This window comes from Phoenix dactylifera, unplaced genomic scaffold, assembly GCF_009389715.1.
Source record: "Phoenix dactylifera cultivar Barhee BC4 unplaced genomic scaffold, palm_55x_up_171113_PBpolish2nd_filt_p 000407F, whole genome shotgun sequence".
NCBI classification, from domain to species: Eukaryota; Viridiplantae; Streptophyta; class Magnoliopsida; order Arecales; family Arecaceae; genus Phoenix; species Phoenix dactylifera.
The window spans coordinates 75433-93178 of record NW_024067848.1 but is presented as its reverse complement, the minus strand read 5'-3'; the positions used below and the strand labels follow the sequence as shown (position 1 = coordinate 93178).

The following is a 17746-nucleotide window of genomic DNA, read 5'->3' as shown; positions in this document are numbered from 1 at the left end:
GCAAGCCAAACAAGTTGAGCTGCAAGCAAAAGATCTGACGCAAATCAAGCCTCTTAAGATGAACTAAGTTATATTTTTTAGTATTGTTCTATGGGCAAAATCAGGCCAACCAAATTGTCAGTGAGCACGTACAGAGCTGAGATGCTGTCAAACGTGAACTTTTTTAAAGCAGAAGTTCATACTTCGTTATATTTCTACAGAGCCGGCTTTCCTTTGGCCGCTAACATGTCAAGCAATAGTCCAACTTCCTAAAATCTGATACCAATTGATAGAATGATAGTAAATGAATCATAGTAGTGTCCTTCAAGTCTTCTTCCCAAAGACAAGATCAAAATGATAAACTTTTTTCTCTTTATTATATTTATTTTCCAAGATAGAGAGATCATCAACCAATGAAAGAATTACATTTTTCAAACTTCTCTTCCATATCTACATACAAAACCATGTCTCAAAATCCCAAATCTTCCAATTAGAAACAACTAAATCCCAATCCTAAACCAAGGTGGAGCAGGAGGACGTCGAAGGATCAAACAAGGCCGGGACAAGATACTTCCTCCCGCGGGCCCCATTCGCGTTGTAGCTTGCCCCCGTTGTAGGGTCCACCAACAAATCCCCGGGATATCCCGGATACGCCCCCTTGGCATAAACCCCCGGGCACGCCGTCGCCGCCTCCAACGGCGCTTCCTTCGGCCCCTGGTAGAATCCGTCGCCGAACGGATTGGTCACCGTCCCGGCCATCATGCTTGCCAGGTTCATCACCATGCCGTCAATCCCAATGTCGCCGTTAGGCGCCACTAACGGCGGGGTCTGTGGCCCGTAGACCGGCTGATGGAAGGGCCAGGCGCACTGACCCGGGCACTGGGTCGCCGGGTTGCCGACCCAGATGTAGGCCGAGCCGGACCTCCGGTCCGAGCCGTGGAGCCCGCACCGGCTCATGCAGAACCCCTCGACCGTCACGTCCGCGGCCGTTAAAAGCAACGCGATCCCGCCCTTCTTCGGGCCAGCCTTCGCCGCCAGCTCGGAGATTTGGTCTCTCGTAAGGGACTTGCCCAAAGAGCACATCTCGTCCGAGACTTGGCCAGCCAAAAGGATTTGGGTCATCTTTGAGCTCTTGATTCCAGCCTTGCTCAAATAGACCGCATCTATGGTGTTCCACCACTGAGACACGGAAGGACTTGATAGCTTTTGGTGGGGTTGCGGGGTGAGGGAGAGGAGGAAGTCGGAGATGATGGACTTTTGGGATGGGGTGAACTTGCCATACCAGAGGATGGCGATGGGGACGTCACCTTGGAGCACTGCTCCATTGTGGTATTCGAGTGGTGTTGGTTGGACCAAGGTGGCTAGCTTTCTGGATCCCATGCACACTTGGGCCAAGCACACTAGTACTAGAGCTAGAAGGGTGGCGCTAGCTATTTGAGTTGAAGCCATTTGGGAATGGGGAAGGTTTCAAAAGACGGAAGAAAGGAGAGGTTTTTGATGGAGTTGGATGAGTGGTGAAAGGAGGTATATATATAAGTAGGTGAGTAGGGGAGAGTGCGTTCAATAATTGGTCACTCGGAATAAAATAAATAAGGTAAAGAGGGCTTCGTCTCAGCTTCGTGAGACATTGTGGAACGCACTATGTGGAGTGGAATTGGGATCCATTCTATACCCTTCTCTGGTCTTTTGTGACTATCTAAAGTTCAAAATCTTAGACCAATGGCCTCTTAAATATTGTAGTTTAATAGAACAGAACGTGGAGAGGTGGCCGGGGAATTGGGTAGGGATGGGTTCCTGGCTTAGTCTCAGTTGGATGGCTTAATGGGTCGGGAAAATTCCAACTTCCAAGATAGACTCAAAATTGGATGGCTAGCTTTCAACCATCTCAGCCGATCATTAAGCGAGTGCATGTGCCCCATTCCCTTGGGAGTCCACAGTCTATGTCAGCGTGCGATGGCTGTTTGTCTCGAGAACAGCTCAATGTTTCCCACACGTGTCAGGGAGCAAGTCTAAACAGTGGGACATGTTTAATTAATAATGCGGGTTACAATAATTTTTCTTTTTTTTTTGCGCTAAAGTAGATAATTCATATATTTGTAGTACGATACATCCAACAAAGTTAGAAAACAACAAGAACGTAACCAGCGTGCTCTCAGCAACTCTCTCTCTCTCCAACTCAAAGGGCATTCTCCAAGTGACTAGCAACATACGAGGACATCTAGTCCATGACTTCATTAGCCTTTTTGAATACGTGCTTGGCCTGAAATGGTACACCACCACCGTTACAATGACTTTTTTGACTCGTGGACTCATCAGTTATATATATATTTTTAATTTTGGAATATTTGCTCTACAATTTGATTGTTAGTTAACAAATCAATGGAAATGGTTTTGATTAATTTGAGTTGTCTAGATCAGTTACGTCAAAACTCAGACGTTCGCTAAATTGATTGGACCGGAGCATTATAGTCGAGTGAGGAGTTATCGCGTTAGAGTTACCCACACTCAGTTGTCTGCAGTGAGTAGATATACTCATGATGCCAGATATAGTAGTAACATTACAGAGTCTTGTAGTCTGAAGGTAGCAATCAGAAAGAGATAAAGGAGATGAGTTTAATAATTTATATTACTTTATGATTTTTGTATTCTCAACTTCTAAAGTATTTATTTTTTTCTTGTAGATTTCTAATGCTTCCAGTAGTCATAGAGATAATGATGATACTGCCCCTTGATAGTCCTTAGACGCTTTTTAATATAATCACTTCAGCGTAGGCAATTAGTGGTGCCTATAAACGTCGTTTTTTATAACTCACGATGCAAAATAAAAGCATCATAAAATTATTTTTCCACGGTAGAATTGTCGACGCTTTTGCGACGTTTTAGAAAGTGTCAGAAATTTTACTAGTAGTGCATTTTCATGTTGGCAAATTCATTAAAAAGCGTCGGTAATGTCAGATATTTTTGTAATAGGTATTACTAGCTAGGGAGAGAATTTGAAATTCTAAAAACTCTCCATGCATCTCTAGCTTTAATTGATCGGTCTGCCATGGTCGATTTCGAGGCATATCAATGGTAATATAATATTAGGAGAATGAGAGGGTGCTTCCTCTCAGTTTCGTGAGACATGATGCCAAGGGTGGACCGTGGAATTCTGGAGCAAACATTGGTGGCGAACAGCTACTGGGATCCAGGTTATAAAGTCTCTGGTATCTTTAGCCAAGGACAACTTCATAGTAGTTTAATATGTCGTGGCCTAGAGACGGCTGGAGACCTCTACTACCATATAGGTTATATGGTCATCCGTGGGGCTGTCGAAAAGCATAGGACCCGGGGAGGCCATGCCCTTGGTATCGGGTGGGGAAGGTTCCTTAACTAGAGTCCTTAAGTTGATGGCTTTTTGGGTGAGGACGGTTCCAAGCAAGTCCCAGAAGTTTATGGCACTTCAACCCTCTTCGGCGTTCATTCAGCATGTGCACGTGCTCCCTGGCTCTAGGGTCTCGTTTATAAATGAGCTGATCATTAAATAAAACTTGAGCTTTGTCTGCTTTCAATCGAATGCACTTGGTGGAGCCAACTACTACACCGAAACCATTAATGTTCAGGAAGGACTTGGTTTGTTTATAGTCCTAATCGTTGTCTCAAGCCTAGCTACAACTCTTAAATAGATTTAACAAACATATACTCTATAATTATGCATGGAAAGCAATAACCAAATTATGGCAACTTTCTGAGTTGATAACAATAATACTTATTTTGAAGGTTCAAGTTGTTTGTCATGCCACCATTAATGGCTAGCTAACATGTAATAAAGCATACAAATTACATCTGCGCACAAAGTACATCAAATTTCTGAAGTCATTTTGGTGGAATGAGATTGCTTAACACTACGAATGCCACTCGTCCCTAAGTTACAAAACCAGAAGGCCGAGACACCCATGAGACACGCCGGAGCCTAACAGAGCCCACTTATCTCCTCCAAGGGTGACAGCTTTGGAACCGAACCCACTCCATTATCACTTGCAAACAAGAGAAACGAGAAGACAGCAAAATAATGTAGCAAAACAATCAAATGCTTGGGCAGCGAATAATTCCTTGGTTTTTATAAAGGTTGTTGTCGGATATACCAGAGACTGCGGACTGCGGCCAGAGGGACACGGAGAGCAGCGATTGCAAAGGGGTTTGTTTTCTTCTTTCTGGAAAGAGGAAAGTGGGGAAAGATTATAAAGAAAACGGGGCAGCTGGGTACAGTTGTTACTGTTGGGGTCAGTACTCGGACTTGGACCAGTTTGTAGAGATTCGCTTGGGTCTATTTTGTAGCTCAGATCTCGTTACCACCCAAGTGTGACATACCTCCTTCCACCCTTAGCTCATGCTGTGATAGGCAGGTGTGGGCGGCAAGTGGGTCAGCTAGAATGAGGGCAGCTGATGTATAGATGTTGTTGGAGGGTGAGCCGGCCAGGTGCTGTGAGGGCAGGTGGATTTGGAGGATGCGGGCTCATCTGTGGGTGGCACTTTTCATTTGGAAGGTAGTCTGGGACTGCATGCCGACCAGGAGGATATTGGCCAGGAGGGGGATAGAGGTAGTCTGGGATGTGCATGAACTGTCCGGAGGCGGTGGAGACTATTAGCCATGTGCTTTTTGAGTGCCCACGAGCAGTTCAGGGCTGGAGGAGGGCATCCTTCCCTGGGCTTACCTTTGATTTTTTACAGCAGGTGAGGATTGCCTTACGATCACCGAGCACTGCTGGATGGGGTACTGCTGTTGTCTACCTGGCATATCATATCTGGCTGAACAGGAACGCCAGAGTTTTTGAGGGGAGGATGGCTCCCCGGAGGTCCATTGTAGAGCGGGCTCTCTATCAGGCAATGGAGATCTTGAAGGCCACTGAGCTTGATTCATCTGGGATAGCTAGGAATATCTGAGACCCCCTCTTCGCTACCACAGCGTCCGGGTTTGTCTTTGTCTCTTGGGAGCCCCCACCTCCTGGCTACCTAAAAGTGAACTTCGATGGAAGCTTGCCCGGCGGTGGCGATCTGGCGGGAGTAGCTTTTGTCATCAAAGATCATGGTGCCAGACTGATTGCAGCAGGGGGTTGCCGCTCCTTCGAGGCCTGGGAGGGGTTTTCTTATGCGAGTTATGTTTTGCAGGTAGGCTGCATCATTCTGGAGGAAGACTTAACTTCCCCGATAGCGCGCCTCAAGGAGAGGGGGCGGGAGGTGGTGGAGCACATGCTTCTGAGTGATATTTGCCGAATGCTACGGGAGTGCCGGATTCTTCAGGTTGGGCATGTCTTTCGGAAGGTGAACCAGGCGGCTGACTGGATTGCCTCCTTCACTGTACATCACTCTGGAGAGTTTCTCTAGACTCAGCAGTTTTCTGTTTCTTTTACTTTATGTTGCTTGCTTGATGCTGATGTAGCTGGCTGTACTCATGCTAGGATAGTATGAGCTGTCGATTCACCAAAAAAAAAAAAAAAGTCCTGTATTTTTGAAAATGAATTACTGCTGGGCATGGTGTGGCTTGCATATCTAATGTGAACATAATTTTTTATATAATGCGCGTCATATGCATAATGCTATAAGTCCTTTGAGTTCATAAAAATAATTGTTTAAGAGGTTGATACATCAATCGAATGCTCATGTGTTAGTTAAACCTATTACCACTTTTTTTAAAAAAAGATAAAGTGAGAGGTGAGAAAAAGCATCAATAGATTGCAAACATTTAATTATAAATGTCGCATAGTTCGACAATGTCATCATATTAAGACTTAAGAGCAGAGGGTATTCACTTTTTATAAGTAGTTTTTCAGATGACGGACCTCTTTTCGATCTATTTCATGCCTTCAATCTTCATCATTTGTTTATGAGCTCTCAAAAAACCGAAGTCTTAGAACAATGGATTAAACTGGTCACATAACGGACACAATTGATGATGCAGTTCAAGAACATTTTAAGAGTGATGGGGCATTGGAAAAAGTAGCAGAGTACTCTTATTTTCTCATTCAAGTTAGTCCTTCAGCGCTAGGATCTGCATGTAAAAATTTCCGCCTCAACCGCCTCTGTGTCAAACATAGAGGCAGTATGGGATCCGATCAGGAGGGGTTGCGGGTGTGCGATCTCCTTGTACCAGGAGGGGCAGTATGGGATGAGGCCAGACTCAGGCTATTGTTCGGGGTACACCTAGCTGCGAGGATCCGATCCCTCCCGTTACCAGGATGTGGGGGGCCAGACGTCAGGGTGTGGGGCACCTCGAGCCAGGCCAGCGTTAGGTTGGGAGACATCACGCGCGCCATTCAGCCAGGGCATGAGCCGGGGCCGAACTGTACCTGGATGTGGAGGTCTGGACTTCATCCGAGGGTTGCTCTCTTTCTATGGAAGGTGTTCTGGAGCCGACTTCCTACGAGAGCAGAGCTGAGCAGGCGAGGTTGGGGGGTCCCAGCTGAGTGCGGGACGTGCGGTGCTGAGGAGTCAGTGGACCATGTGCTCTTCCAGTGTACATGGGCGCGGACGACATGGCAGTGGGCTGGGATCCCGCGGGGGGCCCGGAGTGAGCGGCTACAGTTTCTCAGGGTGACACGGCAGTGGTTAGCCAGTTTACGGACTCGCGAGGAGGGCATCAGAGCTACTTGCACAGCGCTTCAGATCTGGCTGGCAAGGAATGCCCGCACTCTCGGTGAGCGCAGGGTGTCACCGAGGTTTGTGGCAGAGCTTGCTCGAGCACAGGCTTTGGAGTTCAGACCCGCCCTTTCTACAGATAGACCTTTGATAGCTCGGGACACCTGGGGTTCCCCCCTGCTTCGGCAGCTTCCCAGTTGGTGTTTTTCACCTGGGAGCCCCCACCCCTGAGCTTCCTCAAGGTCAACTTCGATGGGTCGGTTCTGGATGGCGGCACGCGGGGCGGTGCAGGCTTTGTCATACGAGGCCCACACTCCAGGGTAGTGGCCGCAGGTGGCTGTCAGTTGTTCGATACATCGGTGCCTGGAGCAGAGTTGCATGCCGCCTGGGCAGGCCTTCGACATGCGAGGGCAGTTTTGCGGGCCAGTTCGGTTATCTTGGAGGGGGACTCGGCCACTGTTGTCCGATGGATTCAGAGGGGATTGGGGGGTGAGACCACAGACCATCCCCTGATTCGCGATATTGTGATGATGAGTCAGGGTGGGGCCACTTTGGCCAAACATGTATTCAGGGAGGCCAATGGGGCAGCCGACTGGGTGGCTGGCCATGTGGCCCACCACTCGGGGTACGCCCTTTGGGTAGGAGAGGCGGAGCTGCCATTGGCACTCCGTGAGGTCTTGTATTTTGACTTCATTGGGTGTATTCGTACCCGCACTGTATGAAACACCCGCTTTCAGCAAAAAAAAAAAAAAAAAAAAAAAAAAAAAAAAAAAAAAAAAAATTTCCGCCTCTGCATATACGTCAGTAGACCACCGGAAGGTGACCAGATCCAGAACTCACGAGTTTCTGGTGAGCAGGTGGTGTCCGATACAGCGCCCACCGAGCTGGCACGTACGCGCATCCCTATCCAAAGCATCATTATTAGTACGCGCACTGCCCTTCACGCAACCAAACCTTGTACGCATTTCCAAGAAATTCCAGCCTGTGCCCCCCTCCTAACGTTCTAAAATTTCAAAACCCTTATCCCACTCTTTGCCCAAAATACCCCGTTCTCATCCAAAACGCTCCCTTCCACCCCTGTCACTGGCCTGGTTACCGATGCAGGGCCATTGTAGGAAGAGAAAACCTTTCCTAAATGTTACAGCTGTTAATAGCACGCGGCAGCCAGCTGTTTAGTGACCGTTCTGAACCCAGACCGCGTCGCCTTCATGACCCTAAAGCTCCTCCTTGGGGCCACCACCTTTGTCCCCTGTTTCGACTCACCTTCCATGAATTATTTAATCAATAACACCATCTCGTAACCCTCTTCCCTTCCCTGCCACTATATAAACCCCCCCTAAGCCCACCCTTCTCCCTCACCCAGCTACAAACAAATCTCCTCTCTTCCTCTCGGAAAGAAGCATATAATATAACCCGAGACCTCTCCTCTCCCTTAGTGTCCTCTTTTAGTTCTATACTAATGGCTTCTTCTAGTATTAGGCCTTGTATCCTTTGTATTATTATAGTAGTAGCTTGTCTTCTGTTCCAGTGCTCCTATGGTGCTAGAAAGCTCAATGTCTTAGTGGAGGAACAATCTCCAGTCTTAACCTACCACAAGGGGGCTCTCCTCACCGGTCCTGTATCGGTGAACCTCATCTGGTACGGTAAGTTCGCCGCCTCGCAGCGAGCCATCATCTCCGACTTCGTCACTTCCCTCTCCACGAAGGGCAGTGACCAGAAGCAGCCGGCGCCGTCGGTGTCCACCTGGTGGAAGACCACCGAAAAGTACTACGCCCAGTCGAAGACCAAGTTCCCTGCGCTCACTCTCGGTGAGCAGATCCTCGACGACTCCTACTCCCTCGGCAAGTCGCTCACCGACGCCGACATCGCCAAGCTGGCGAGCCGCGGGGCTCCGAAGAACGCCGTCAATGTCGTCTTAACGGCGGCTGACGTCGCGGTCGAGGGGTTCTGCATGAGCCGGTGCGGGACACACGGGTCCTCGCCCCGGTCTAAGTCCGGCCGGTTCGCTTACATCTGGGTCGGCAACTCGGCGACGCAGTGCCCGGGTCAGTGCGCGTGGCCCTTCCACCAGCCGGTCTACGGGCCCCAGACCCCGCCGTTGGTGGCGCCTAACGGCGACGTCGGGATCGACGGCATGGTGATCAACTTGGCGAGCATGATGGCCGGCACGTTGACCAACCCGTTCGGTGACGGATTCTACCAGGGGCCGAACGAGGCGCCGTTGGAGGCCGCGACGGCGTGCCCGGGGGTTTATGCCAAGGGGGCGTATCCGGGATATCCCGGGAATTTGTTGGTGGACTCCACCACCGGGGCGAGCTACAACGTGAACGGGGCCAGCGGGAGGAAGTACCTGGTTCCAGCTTTGTTTGACCCGTCGACTTCCTCCTGCTCCACCCTGGTGTAGAAGTGGGGGAAAAGTTAATGGTCGTAGTGGGCTCTGGGATGTACACGGATAAAGAGATAGGGGGGGGTCACTTGAGTGTTACTATAGATATATATGGTTTGTAATTCTTTCATTCATTCGATGAAATTTAAATTATGTCTTTCTATTATTTTTATTGACTTGATGCCTAAAAAACATCACTAACGAGGTTTAGCGATCGCTAATCGCCCAAGGTGATTGTTGCCACTGGAATTCGAGGCGAAGGTTGAATATCCTGTGCTATATCCGGCGAAGAATCCTCCAATATTCAAGTTAATTGATTTTGAGAAAAACAGTTGAGGAGAGATATGCCGGATCAATTGGAATTTGGTTGTCTAATTTTCTTCTGGTTTTCACCATTTTATAGAAATGTCATGGTATTTTTGTGAAGCTCGTATGGGATGGTAAGTATTTTAGAGAAGAATGTTTAAAGTGCTCCAACTGTATGTTTAAACTGCCATTATCCAACGCAAACCATGGTGTACCTTCAAATAAATGACATCTTGCATAAAATTTTGGTGGGTTTGCAATATGCGATCACTAATCCACGAATTTGATGTTAATTAAAACATAATTAGATTTGAAACATAATTAGCTTCCTAAGTCTCTTCAACTTTAACATGAAAAGGCAATGCTGGGACCGATGCAGCATCTCAATCCCCCCATCGCTCAATATTTTCTCTATCGGATCATGCATGCCTCAATTCAGGATCCGCTCTCTTAACTTTATGTATTCCTTGTCATTTATGAAAGATGAAGACCACACCCCTTCTTCTATTTGATAGTCTATATAACCATCAGCCGAACGTATTAGAGCTTGAGCTCAAGATTCGAACCTTAAATATTAGCAGAAGCCATGGTGTATTTCTCATATAATAATGACCTTTCTCCAGTAGGATTCATTTTATGTTCTTATGAACCCTACAACAGTAGTTTTTTTTATTTTTCTGAGAGAGAGAGAGACCCTGCATTATAATTATCCAAATCTAGATTTTAAGGATGCACCATTCAAAAATCGAATCTAGAATCTCTGGTTATGGGGAATGACCATTGAGACACATCCTAACTTGCGAGTAAACTAACCATTTCTTGTGGTCATTGTTGCTGGAAATTAGACCCGGAGGCGACCGTCGGCTGAGAAGGAGGAGCTTCGGTGCTGGAACGGCAGGTGGAGGTGGTCCGTCGGCGGGCGGCGTCCTTCGGAAGACCTGCAAGAAGACGGTGGCCGGGGTTTCCGGCGCCGGCCCTCCGATGCTTAAGTCAGAGGGGGCTAATGTGTAGAAGGAGAGAAGAGATATGTTTTTTTTTGGATTTTCAGAGTCCAACACCCCTAAGATAGGAGGGTTCCCCTTTTATAGTGGGGTAATGGATTACCTGTGATATGACGGGGCGAAGTTACCGTGTGATTGAGCGTGTCGTGCGGATTAATGCACGATAGTGCGAGTCAATGCCTTGCCGTAGACAATCAGGCCGTAGCCCAGGAATTGTCATGGCTGATTTAATGCTGCCGAGCAGATTTGCCGTGGAGGGCTTGAGATCCGTAGATAGTTGGAAATACGTGCATTGATTGTTGAGTAAGCCGGAGGTCTGCAGAGACCATGCGCATTAATTGTTGAGTAAGCCGGAGGTCTGCAGAGACCATGCGCATTAATTGTTGAGTATGCCGGAGGTCTGCAGAGACCATGCGCATTAATTGTTGAGGGCGGCGGCAGGACATGGTCCTTGGTCGTACTGTCGGTGGATGTGACCATAGTATATAGGTTGGGTGCCTTCAGGTCCGATGCTGGGCCAGGCGCCTTCAGGTCGGACACCTGGCCGAGTGCCTGGACGAGCGCTTCCTAGTCAGACGCCAGGACGAGCGCCTGGACGGGCGCCTCCTGGTCGGGCGCCAGGCCGAGCGCCTGGACGGACGCCTCCTGGTCGGTCGTTGTCAGGTACATGCTGACCGCATACCCTCGTGTTTCGGAGCGGCTTATTTTTCCCCCAATACAACCCCACGACTTCCGAATTCGAGCCGCTACCAGGCTCGGGCGCGGGAAGTAGTTGTTTTTTGCATTAATGCGGGATGGGAGATTTTGAATTATTTCGGCGCTCCGCATACTTCAAGGCGCTTTTAATGGGAGGAGACGGGGCGACATCCTTTTGCTTTTCGATGTGTCCTCGCTTTGTGAGCTCATGATGGGGCCTCGCGATCCGATACGGCGCCCCCTTGATTCTGCATTCAAGGCGTCGATTTAATATGCCGTTTCGGCTTTCGGGGCCGACGCGTGGCATAATCTGGACGGGAGGCGAGATCTTGTCTTGTCGATCCGGGCCGTTGGAGAGGTTTATATAAACCCTTAACTCGGTTTCAGGGTTTCTATTTGGTTGCCATAGCTTGGTGTTTTCCGGTATCCCCTTGTTTCTTCCGGCGGCCTCCCGAAGCGGTTACTCCAGCTTTCCCTCTCCAATCCTGCGATTCGTTGTCATCTCCGGCAAAGTTTTAGAAGGTGCTTTCTCCCTCCTCCTTGTCTGCTCTGAGGGTTTTCGTTTTTTGGTTCCTTCCCCCTCTTTTGATTGTTTCTTTAGGATGGGTCGTGGTCCGGACGAATTCGGATCCGCCATGAGCGGTGAGGAGGTGGAGATGGCTGAGGAGTGGTTTTTCCCTCGGCGAGGGTTTCGTCTGGAACCTGCGAGGCCGGAGGATCGAATAACGAGGCCTCCCCCGGGTCGGATCGGGGTGTATCTGGAAACACTCTGGGCCGGCCTGCGGTTCCCCTTCCACGGGTTTGTGAACGAGCTCCTGGCGACTTATCAGCTCGTCCCAGCGCAGCTCGCTCCAAACACGTGGAGGACGATCGTCGGTTTTCAATCCCTGTGCCTTGCGCACGGGATACCGACCTCAGTCAACATCTTCCGGTGGTGCTTCTTACTGAAGTCCAACCCGGGAGACGGAGAATAGTTGTATCTTGCCCTTTGAGGTGGTCGGTCATTCTTTCGGGGTGCTCCGACCTCCATTCACGGGTGGAAGGAGAAATTCTTCTTTTTGTCCTCCAAGCGGTCATGGGGATTCGACACCAGGTGGGGGCAGGCCCGACTCAAGACTGCCAACAAACTCCCAAAATTGTCCGAGAATGAGCAGAAGATCCTCGACGCTCTTTACGGCCTCGAGGAAAACATTCTTCTGAACGACCTTATAAGCGAGGACGCATTAGTCAACGTAGGCTTGAGCTCGGCGCGTCCTTAGGGTAAGGGTGGTGGTGGTTGTTCTTTCTTCTCTCTTTCTTTTTTTTTTTCTTTTAATTCATTTTGCTCTTGTTTCTTCTCTAACATTCTGACTTTCCCTTCTTGCCTCTAGAGACGTTCCGAAGATGGTGACCAAGAACGCAGCCCTCTACGCTCGCTTCCGAAAGAGGGCAGCCGAGATTGGTGGGGCCCCACCCGAGCCAAGAAGAAGGCCAGGTCTTCAGCTGGTGCTGGCGCCGAGGCGAGCATAGCCCAGGGCGGGCCTTCCAGGCCTGCTCGGGAGGTCCCGAGCACCGACCGCAGGGGCTCGGGTTCCGTGGGAGCTTCAGCGATGTTGGCTTGCCCGGCTCCTATCTCTCAGCGCCCTGATCGACGTCCTGTCGAGCAGCGGCGCTCGGATCCCAAGCCGGGGAGCAGTCAGGGTGCTCCGAGGTCGCCCCCGGCCCCGCCGAGCCCAGCAAGGCTCAGTCTCCCTGGTCCCTCAGAAGTCGATTCCCGATCGGAGAGGAGGCCGTACCTCCCTTTGTGGGATGTTTTTGAGGGTGACTCGGCCCTCGAGAATCCTGCTGTAGCACGGCAGGTTTTCCGAGCTGCGCTGCTCCCGACCGACTAGGCCAAGATTCGGTCCACGAGCTACAACAGCTTCTTGGACGGAACCTATTACTTCGCGATCCGGGTAAGTTTACCTTTTTAACCCTCGTTTTCAGCTTTCATTTTTTAGCCTCAACTCATTCGTTCATTCGCTGTTCACAGCATCTTCATGAGGTCGAGACCCTGATGCACATAGCGTCTGACTATCGGGAGCGGGCCCGAAGGTGTCAGAGGGGACAAGAAGAGGCCGAGAGGTAGCTCTGCCAGGCCGAGGCGAAGCTCGGCGAGTCCGAGCTTCTGCGGAGGGAGCTGCTCGCAAGAGTAGAGGCCGGCGAAGGCGAGCTTCGGTCGCTAACTGCGGTGCTTGAGGAAGAGAAGGGCGCACATGCCTTGGCCAGGTCGGAGGTGCGCGCTGCCAAGGCGCGTCTAGCCGAGGACCATTCGGCGCTCGCTGTCCGCGAGCAGGAGGTGAAGGGCGCCCAACTCAAGGTCAAGGAGCTCGAGACCCGCGAGGAGAGGGCCCAGGAGGAGGCTCAGCACGCAGTGAGACTCTTCAGGAAATCGGAAGAGTTTCGCAACCTGTTGGAGGAAGAGGCCGTGGATGGACTCATCCGCCGCTTTGAGGACTTCCGCAACCAACTGAGGAGGCTCTGCCCCGAGTTCGACCTCAATCTGCTCCAACCCGGAGCAGGGGTCGAGGAGGGGGATGGGTCTGAAGACCCGGCTGGGGCCGAAGTTCAGGCGACCGAGGAGGCTGAGGTTCCCATTGAGGGGGACCCCGAGGGAGCTTCTGATGCTGCCCTCCAGGCTGCTGGTGAGACCCAGGCCGAGACCTACGTCGCGGATGGACCTGAGAGAGAGCTCCGATAGAGCATGCCGAGATGACTGCTGCGGATGACCTCGGAGCTGCGCACGCCTCTTAGGGTTTTGTTTCTTTGTTTGTTTGTTTTTTTTTTTGTAAGGTCGGCCCCTGAAATTGTACGGCCGAACCTTGGTTTTGTACTTAGCCTCTGGGCTTTATCAATAAAGAATTCTCTTCTCTTTTCCTAAATTTGCGCTCGCCTTGTCTTTTCCTTCTACATAGTGGATAGATTTTCAATCGTTTAGACTAAGATATCCTTTGGCGTATTCCTCGGGCTCGGCTAAGTCCCAATTGCGCTCGCTAAGTCATTAAGCTTAGATTTGATAGGGAATGCTTCAAGCTTGGACTTTGAGAAAATTCATCGTCCTCGAGCTCGGATTCGAATTTCTCCGAGCCCTCGAGCTTGGATTCGAGTTTCGCCGAGCCTTTGAGCTCGGATACGAATCTCGCAGAGAGGGCTGAGCTCGGTCTTGACCCCGGAGGGGTTTCGTCAGGCCTTTAGATCATCTTCCGGAAGGTCTTGGCCGAGTCTTCAGACTTGGCTTTCCGGGTATAGGCTTGCCAAAACTTTAGAGTCGGTCCCCGAGGGGATCGTAGACCAGAGTCAAGCTATTGTTAGGGCCTTCGTGGCAATTAACCTTGAATTTGGTTGGCGTACCAACTAGTAGAATCGAAACATAGCGACTCAGCACTTCTGAGCTCGGCTAGAGTGTTTAGGCTTGAGGCCGTCGCTGCAGGTAGGCGTCAACCTAGACCGACATTTAAACTCGGCCGAGCCCTCATTCAGGGATCTGTATAGATCAACCTGTAGACTAGTGGTGAGAGCATGCCTGGGGTTGAGACTTCGGCTTTTGGCCGGCTCGGAAGGGCATCTCAACCTTGATCGGGGGAGATCCCGAGCTTGATCGGAATTTTGTCGATCGTTATGGTATATAAACAAGTGGATGCAATAATATAGGGGCCAGGTGAAGGGTATCTTTCGCACCATTAGAGCCGAGCACTTCAGGTGGAGGTAGCCGATTCCGCTCTGCGATCGGCTCTTAGAGGCATTCTTTGGCCTGGAGTCCGCTTCTGCGGATAATATCGTCCGTTGCAGAATGAAACGGCGCTTTGGTCAGGGCCTCGCGCAACAGCATAGCCCGCTCCAGCCGATCAGGGAAGAATACCGCAGTCATTCTGTTTTAGGCGCGCACGCGCGTTGGAGGGTCCGCGAAGGTCCCACCCCATTGTTGTCTTTCCGAGGTTGAGGGAGCTTGGTCTCATTGTCGACCTGGCGACGCTTCCCGAGGTCGAGTGAGTTTGGGACTACTGTCGACCCACGTGGCATCCCGACCTTAGTCGAGGGATCGAGCACAAGGTCGAGGGAGCTCGGGCTCGCTGCCGACCTGGTGACGCTTTCCGAGGTCGAGGAAGTTTGGGACTCTACTGTCGACTCACGGGGCATATCGACCTTAATCGAGGGATCGAGCACGAGGTCAAGGGAGCTCGGGCACGCTGTCGACCTGGTGACGCTTCCCGAGGTCGAGGAAGTTTGGGACTCTACTGTCGACTCACGGGGTATCCCGACCTTAGTCGAGGGATCGAGCACGAGGTCGAGGGAGCTCGGGCTCGCTGTCAACCTGGTGACGCTTTTCGAGGTCGAGGGAGTTTGGAACTCTACTGTTGACTCACGGGGCATCCCGACCTTAGTCGAGGGATCGTGCGCAAGGTCGAGGGGTCTGGGAATGCACTATCGACCTGCGACGCTTTCCGAGGTTGAGGGAGTTTGGGACTCTACTGTCGACTCACGGAGCATCCCGATCTTAGTCGAGGGATCGTGCGCATGGTCGAGGGGTCTGGGAACGCACTATCGACCTGCGACGCTTTCCGAGGTCGAGGGAGTTTGGGACTCTACTGTCGACTCACGGGGCATCCCGACCTTAGTCGAGGTATTTGAGGGAGATCGAGACCGAGCTCGATATCAGCGCAGCGAGGTGCTTCAGGCTTGACTGAGCATCCAAGCTTGGTCGGGCATCCGAGCTTGGTCGGGTTTTCCTAGGATTCATGAGCATCCCAATATCAGGAGGAGTATGAAATAATTAATGGAGAACCGTAAGCAAATCATCATAAGTGGAGTGAGAGTTGTATTTCCATTTGTTGATGACCTCCAAAGGATTTATTGGTAGTACATCCGAAGGTTCTTGGAGTTCCAACTTCGAGGAATAAAAGTTCCCTCAAGAGACTCCAATTTGTACGCTCCGGGCCGCTAGACTCGCGCGACCCGGTAAGGTCCTTCCTAGTTTGGGGCTAGTTTTTTCTGCTCGGTGGGCTGAGAAGCTTCAGCCCTCCTGAGGACGAGATCTCCTACTTTGAAGAGCTTGGTTTTTACTCTGGAGTTGTAGTACTGTGCCGTTTTCCGTTGATACCTCGCCATACGAACTCGGGCCGCCTCCCTGGTTTCCTCGACAAGGTCCAGGTTGCCCCTGAGTTGGGAGGAGTTGGAGGCTGCGTTGTAGTGTTCCACTCTTGGTGAGGGGAGCCCCACTTCCAGAGGAATAACAGCTTCCATTCCGTATGCCAGGTTGAAGGGGGTCTCGCCGGTGGAGAGCCGAAATGTTGTTCTGTAGGCCCAGAGGACATTGTAGAGGTCTTCAACCCATTGTCCCTTGGATCGGTCAAGCCTGGCTTTGAGCCCCTGAAGGATGGTGCGATTCGTCACCTCGGTTTCTCCATTTGTCTGTGGATGGGCGACCGAGGTGAAGCGGTAATCGATGCCGAGCTCAGAGCAGAATTCTCTGAAACGGATATTGTCAAACTGACGACCGTTATCAGATATAAGGATGCGGGGGAGTCCGAATCTGCAGATTATTAACTTCCAAACAAAGTCCCGCATCTTCTGCTCGGAGATTCGGGCCACCGGTTCGGCTTCGACCCATTTGGTGAAATAGTCAATGGAGATGACCAGAAATTTTCTCTGTCCGGTAGCTAAGGAGAATGGCCCCAGGATGTCGATCCCCCATTGGGCAAATGGCCAAGGAGCACTGATTGAGGTTAGTGGGGTCGAGGGTCGGCGCTGGATGTTGGCGTTCCGCTGGCATCGGTCGCACCTTCGGACGAAGTCCGTTGCGTCTTTTTGAAGTGTGGGCCAAAAGTATCCTTGGCGCAAGATTTTATGAGCCAGTGCTCGGCCTCCTAGATGATTTTCGCATATCCCTTTATGGACCTCTCGCATAGCGTAGTCCACCTCTGACGGACGGAGGCATCTGAAGAGAGGAGAGGTGAAGGATTTTCGGTAGAGCTTGCCTTCATATAATATGAATCGGGAGGCTAGACGCCTGACTCGGCGAGCCTCGAGGTCATCATTGGGGAGGACCTCACTTTGTAGATAGTTGACGAGCTCATCCATCCAGCTCGGTTCAATTTCAGTGCAGAGGGTCGGCTCAGGTTTTTCTGTGCTGGGTGTTTGGAGATATTCGAGTACTATCGCCTTGGGGAGCTCGCTCATGCGGGAGGTCGCCAACTTCGACCGTTGATCGGCCCTGAGGTTCTCCGTTCTGGGGATATGGTGAATGTTGAAGGAGCCTAGGGCGGATGTGAGGTCTCGCACCTTTTGGAGATATTTCTGCATTGGCGGCTCCTTTACTTCTCAACTTCATGGCCACGACTCGGTCCCTTCCTCTAGCGCCAACTGTTGCTGGAAATTGGACCCAGGGGCGACCATGGGCTGAGAAGGAGGAGCTGCAGTGCTGGAACGGCAGGTGGAGGTGGTCCGTCGGCGGGCGACGTCCTCCGGGAGACCTGCAAGAAGCCGGTGGCCGGGGTTTCCGGCACCGGCCCTCCGATGCTTAAGTCAGAGGGGGCTAATGTGTAGGAGGAGAGAAGAGATATGTTTTTTTTGGGTTTTCAGAGTCCAACCCCCACTAAGATGGAGGGTTCCCCTTTTATAGTGGGGTAATGGATTACCTGTGATATGACGGGGCGAAGTTACCGTGTGATTGAGCGTGTCGTGCGGATTAATGCACGATAGTGCGAGTCAATGCCTTGCCGTAGGCGATCACGCCGTAGCCCAGGAA

General features: G+C 51.0%; 3 protein-coding genes across 3 annotated transcripts; 2 read left to right on the top strand and 1 right to left on the bottom strand.

The window, feature by feature from the left end:
- Window positions 1-330: 330 nt before the first annotated feature.
- On the bottom strand, window positions 331-1470 carry LOC120105966 (protein PHOSPHATE-INDUCED 1-like). The gene has a single exon (XM_039118759.1). It carries the CDS (start codon window positions 1426-1428, stop codon window positions 493-495), a length of 936 nt encoding a protein of 311 aa, XP_038974687.1. The 5' UTR covers window positions 1429-1470; the 3' UTR covers window positions 331-492.
- Window positions 1471-7932: 6462 nt separating this feature from the next.
- On the top strand, window positions 7933-9146 carry LOC103720188 (protein PHOSPHATE-INDUCED 1 homolog). Its single transcript, XM_017845952.3, has one exon. The coding sequence runs from the start codon at window positions 8054-8056 to the stop codon at window positions 8996-8998; it is 945 nt and encodes a 314-aa protein (XP_017701441.2). The 5' UTR covers window positions 7933-8053; the 3' UTR covers window positions 8999-9146.
- A 3426-nt stretch (window positions 9147-12572) lies between these two features.
- LOC108511750 (uncharacterized protein T27F2.1-like) lies at window positions 12573-13702 on the top strand. Its single transcript, XM_039118764.1, has 3 exons — window positions 12573-12821; window positions 12995-13086; window positions 13231-13702. The coding sequence occupies exons 1-3, from the start codon at window positions 12573-12575 to the stop codon at window positions 13700-13702; spliced, it is 813 nt and encodes a 270-aa protein (XP_038974692.1).
- Window positions 13703-17746: the final 4044 nt, after the last annotated feature.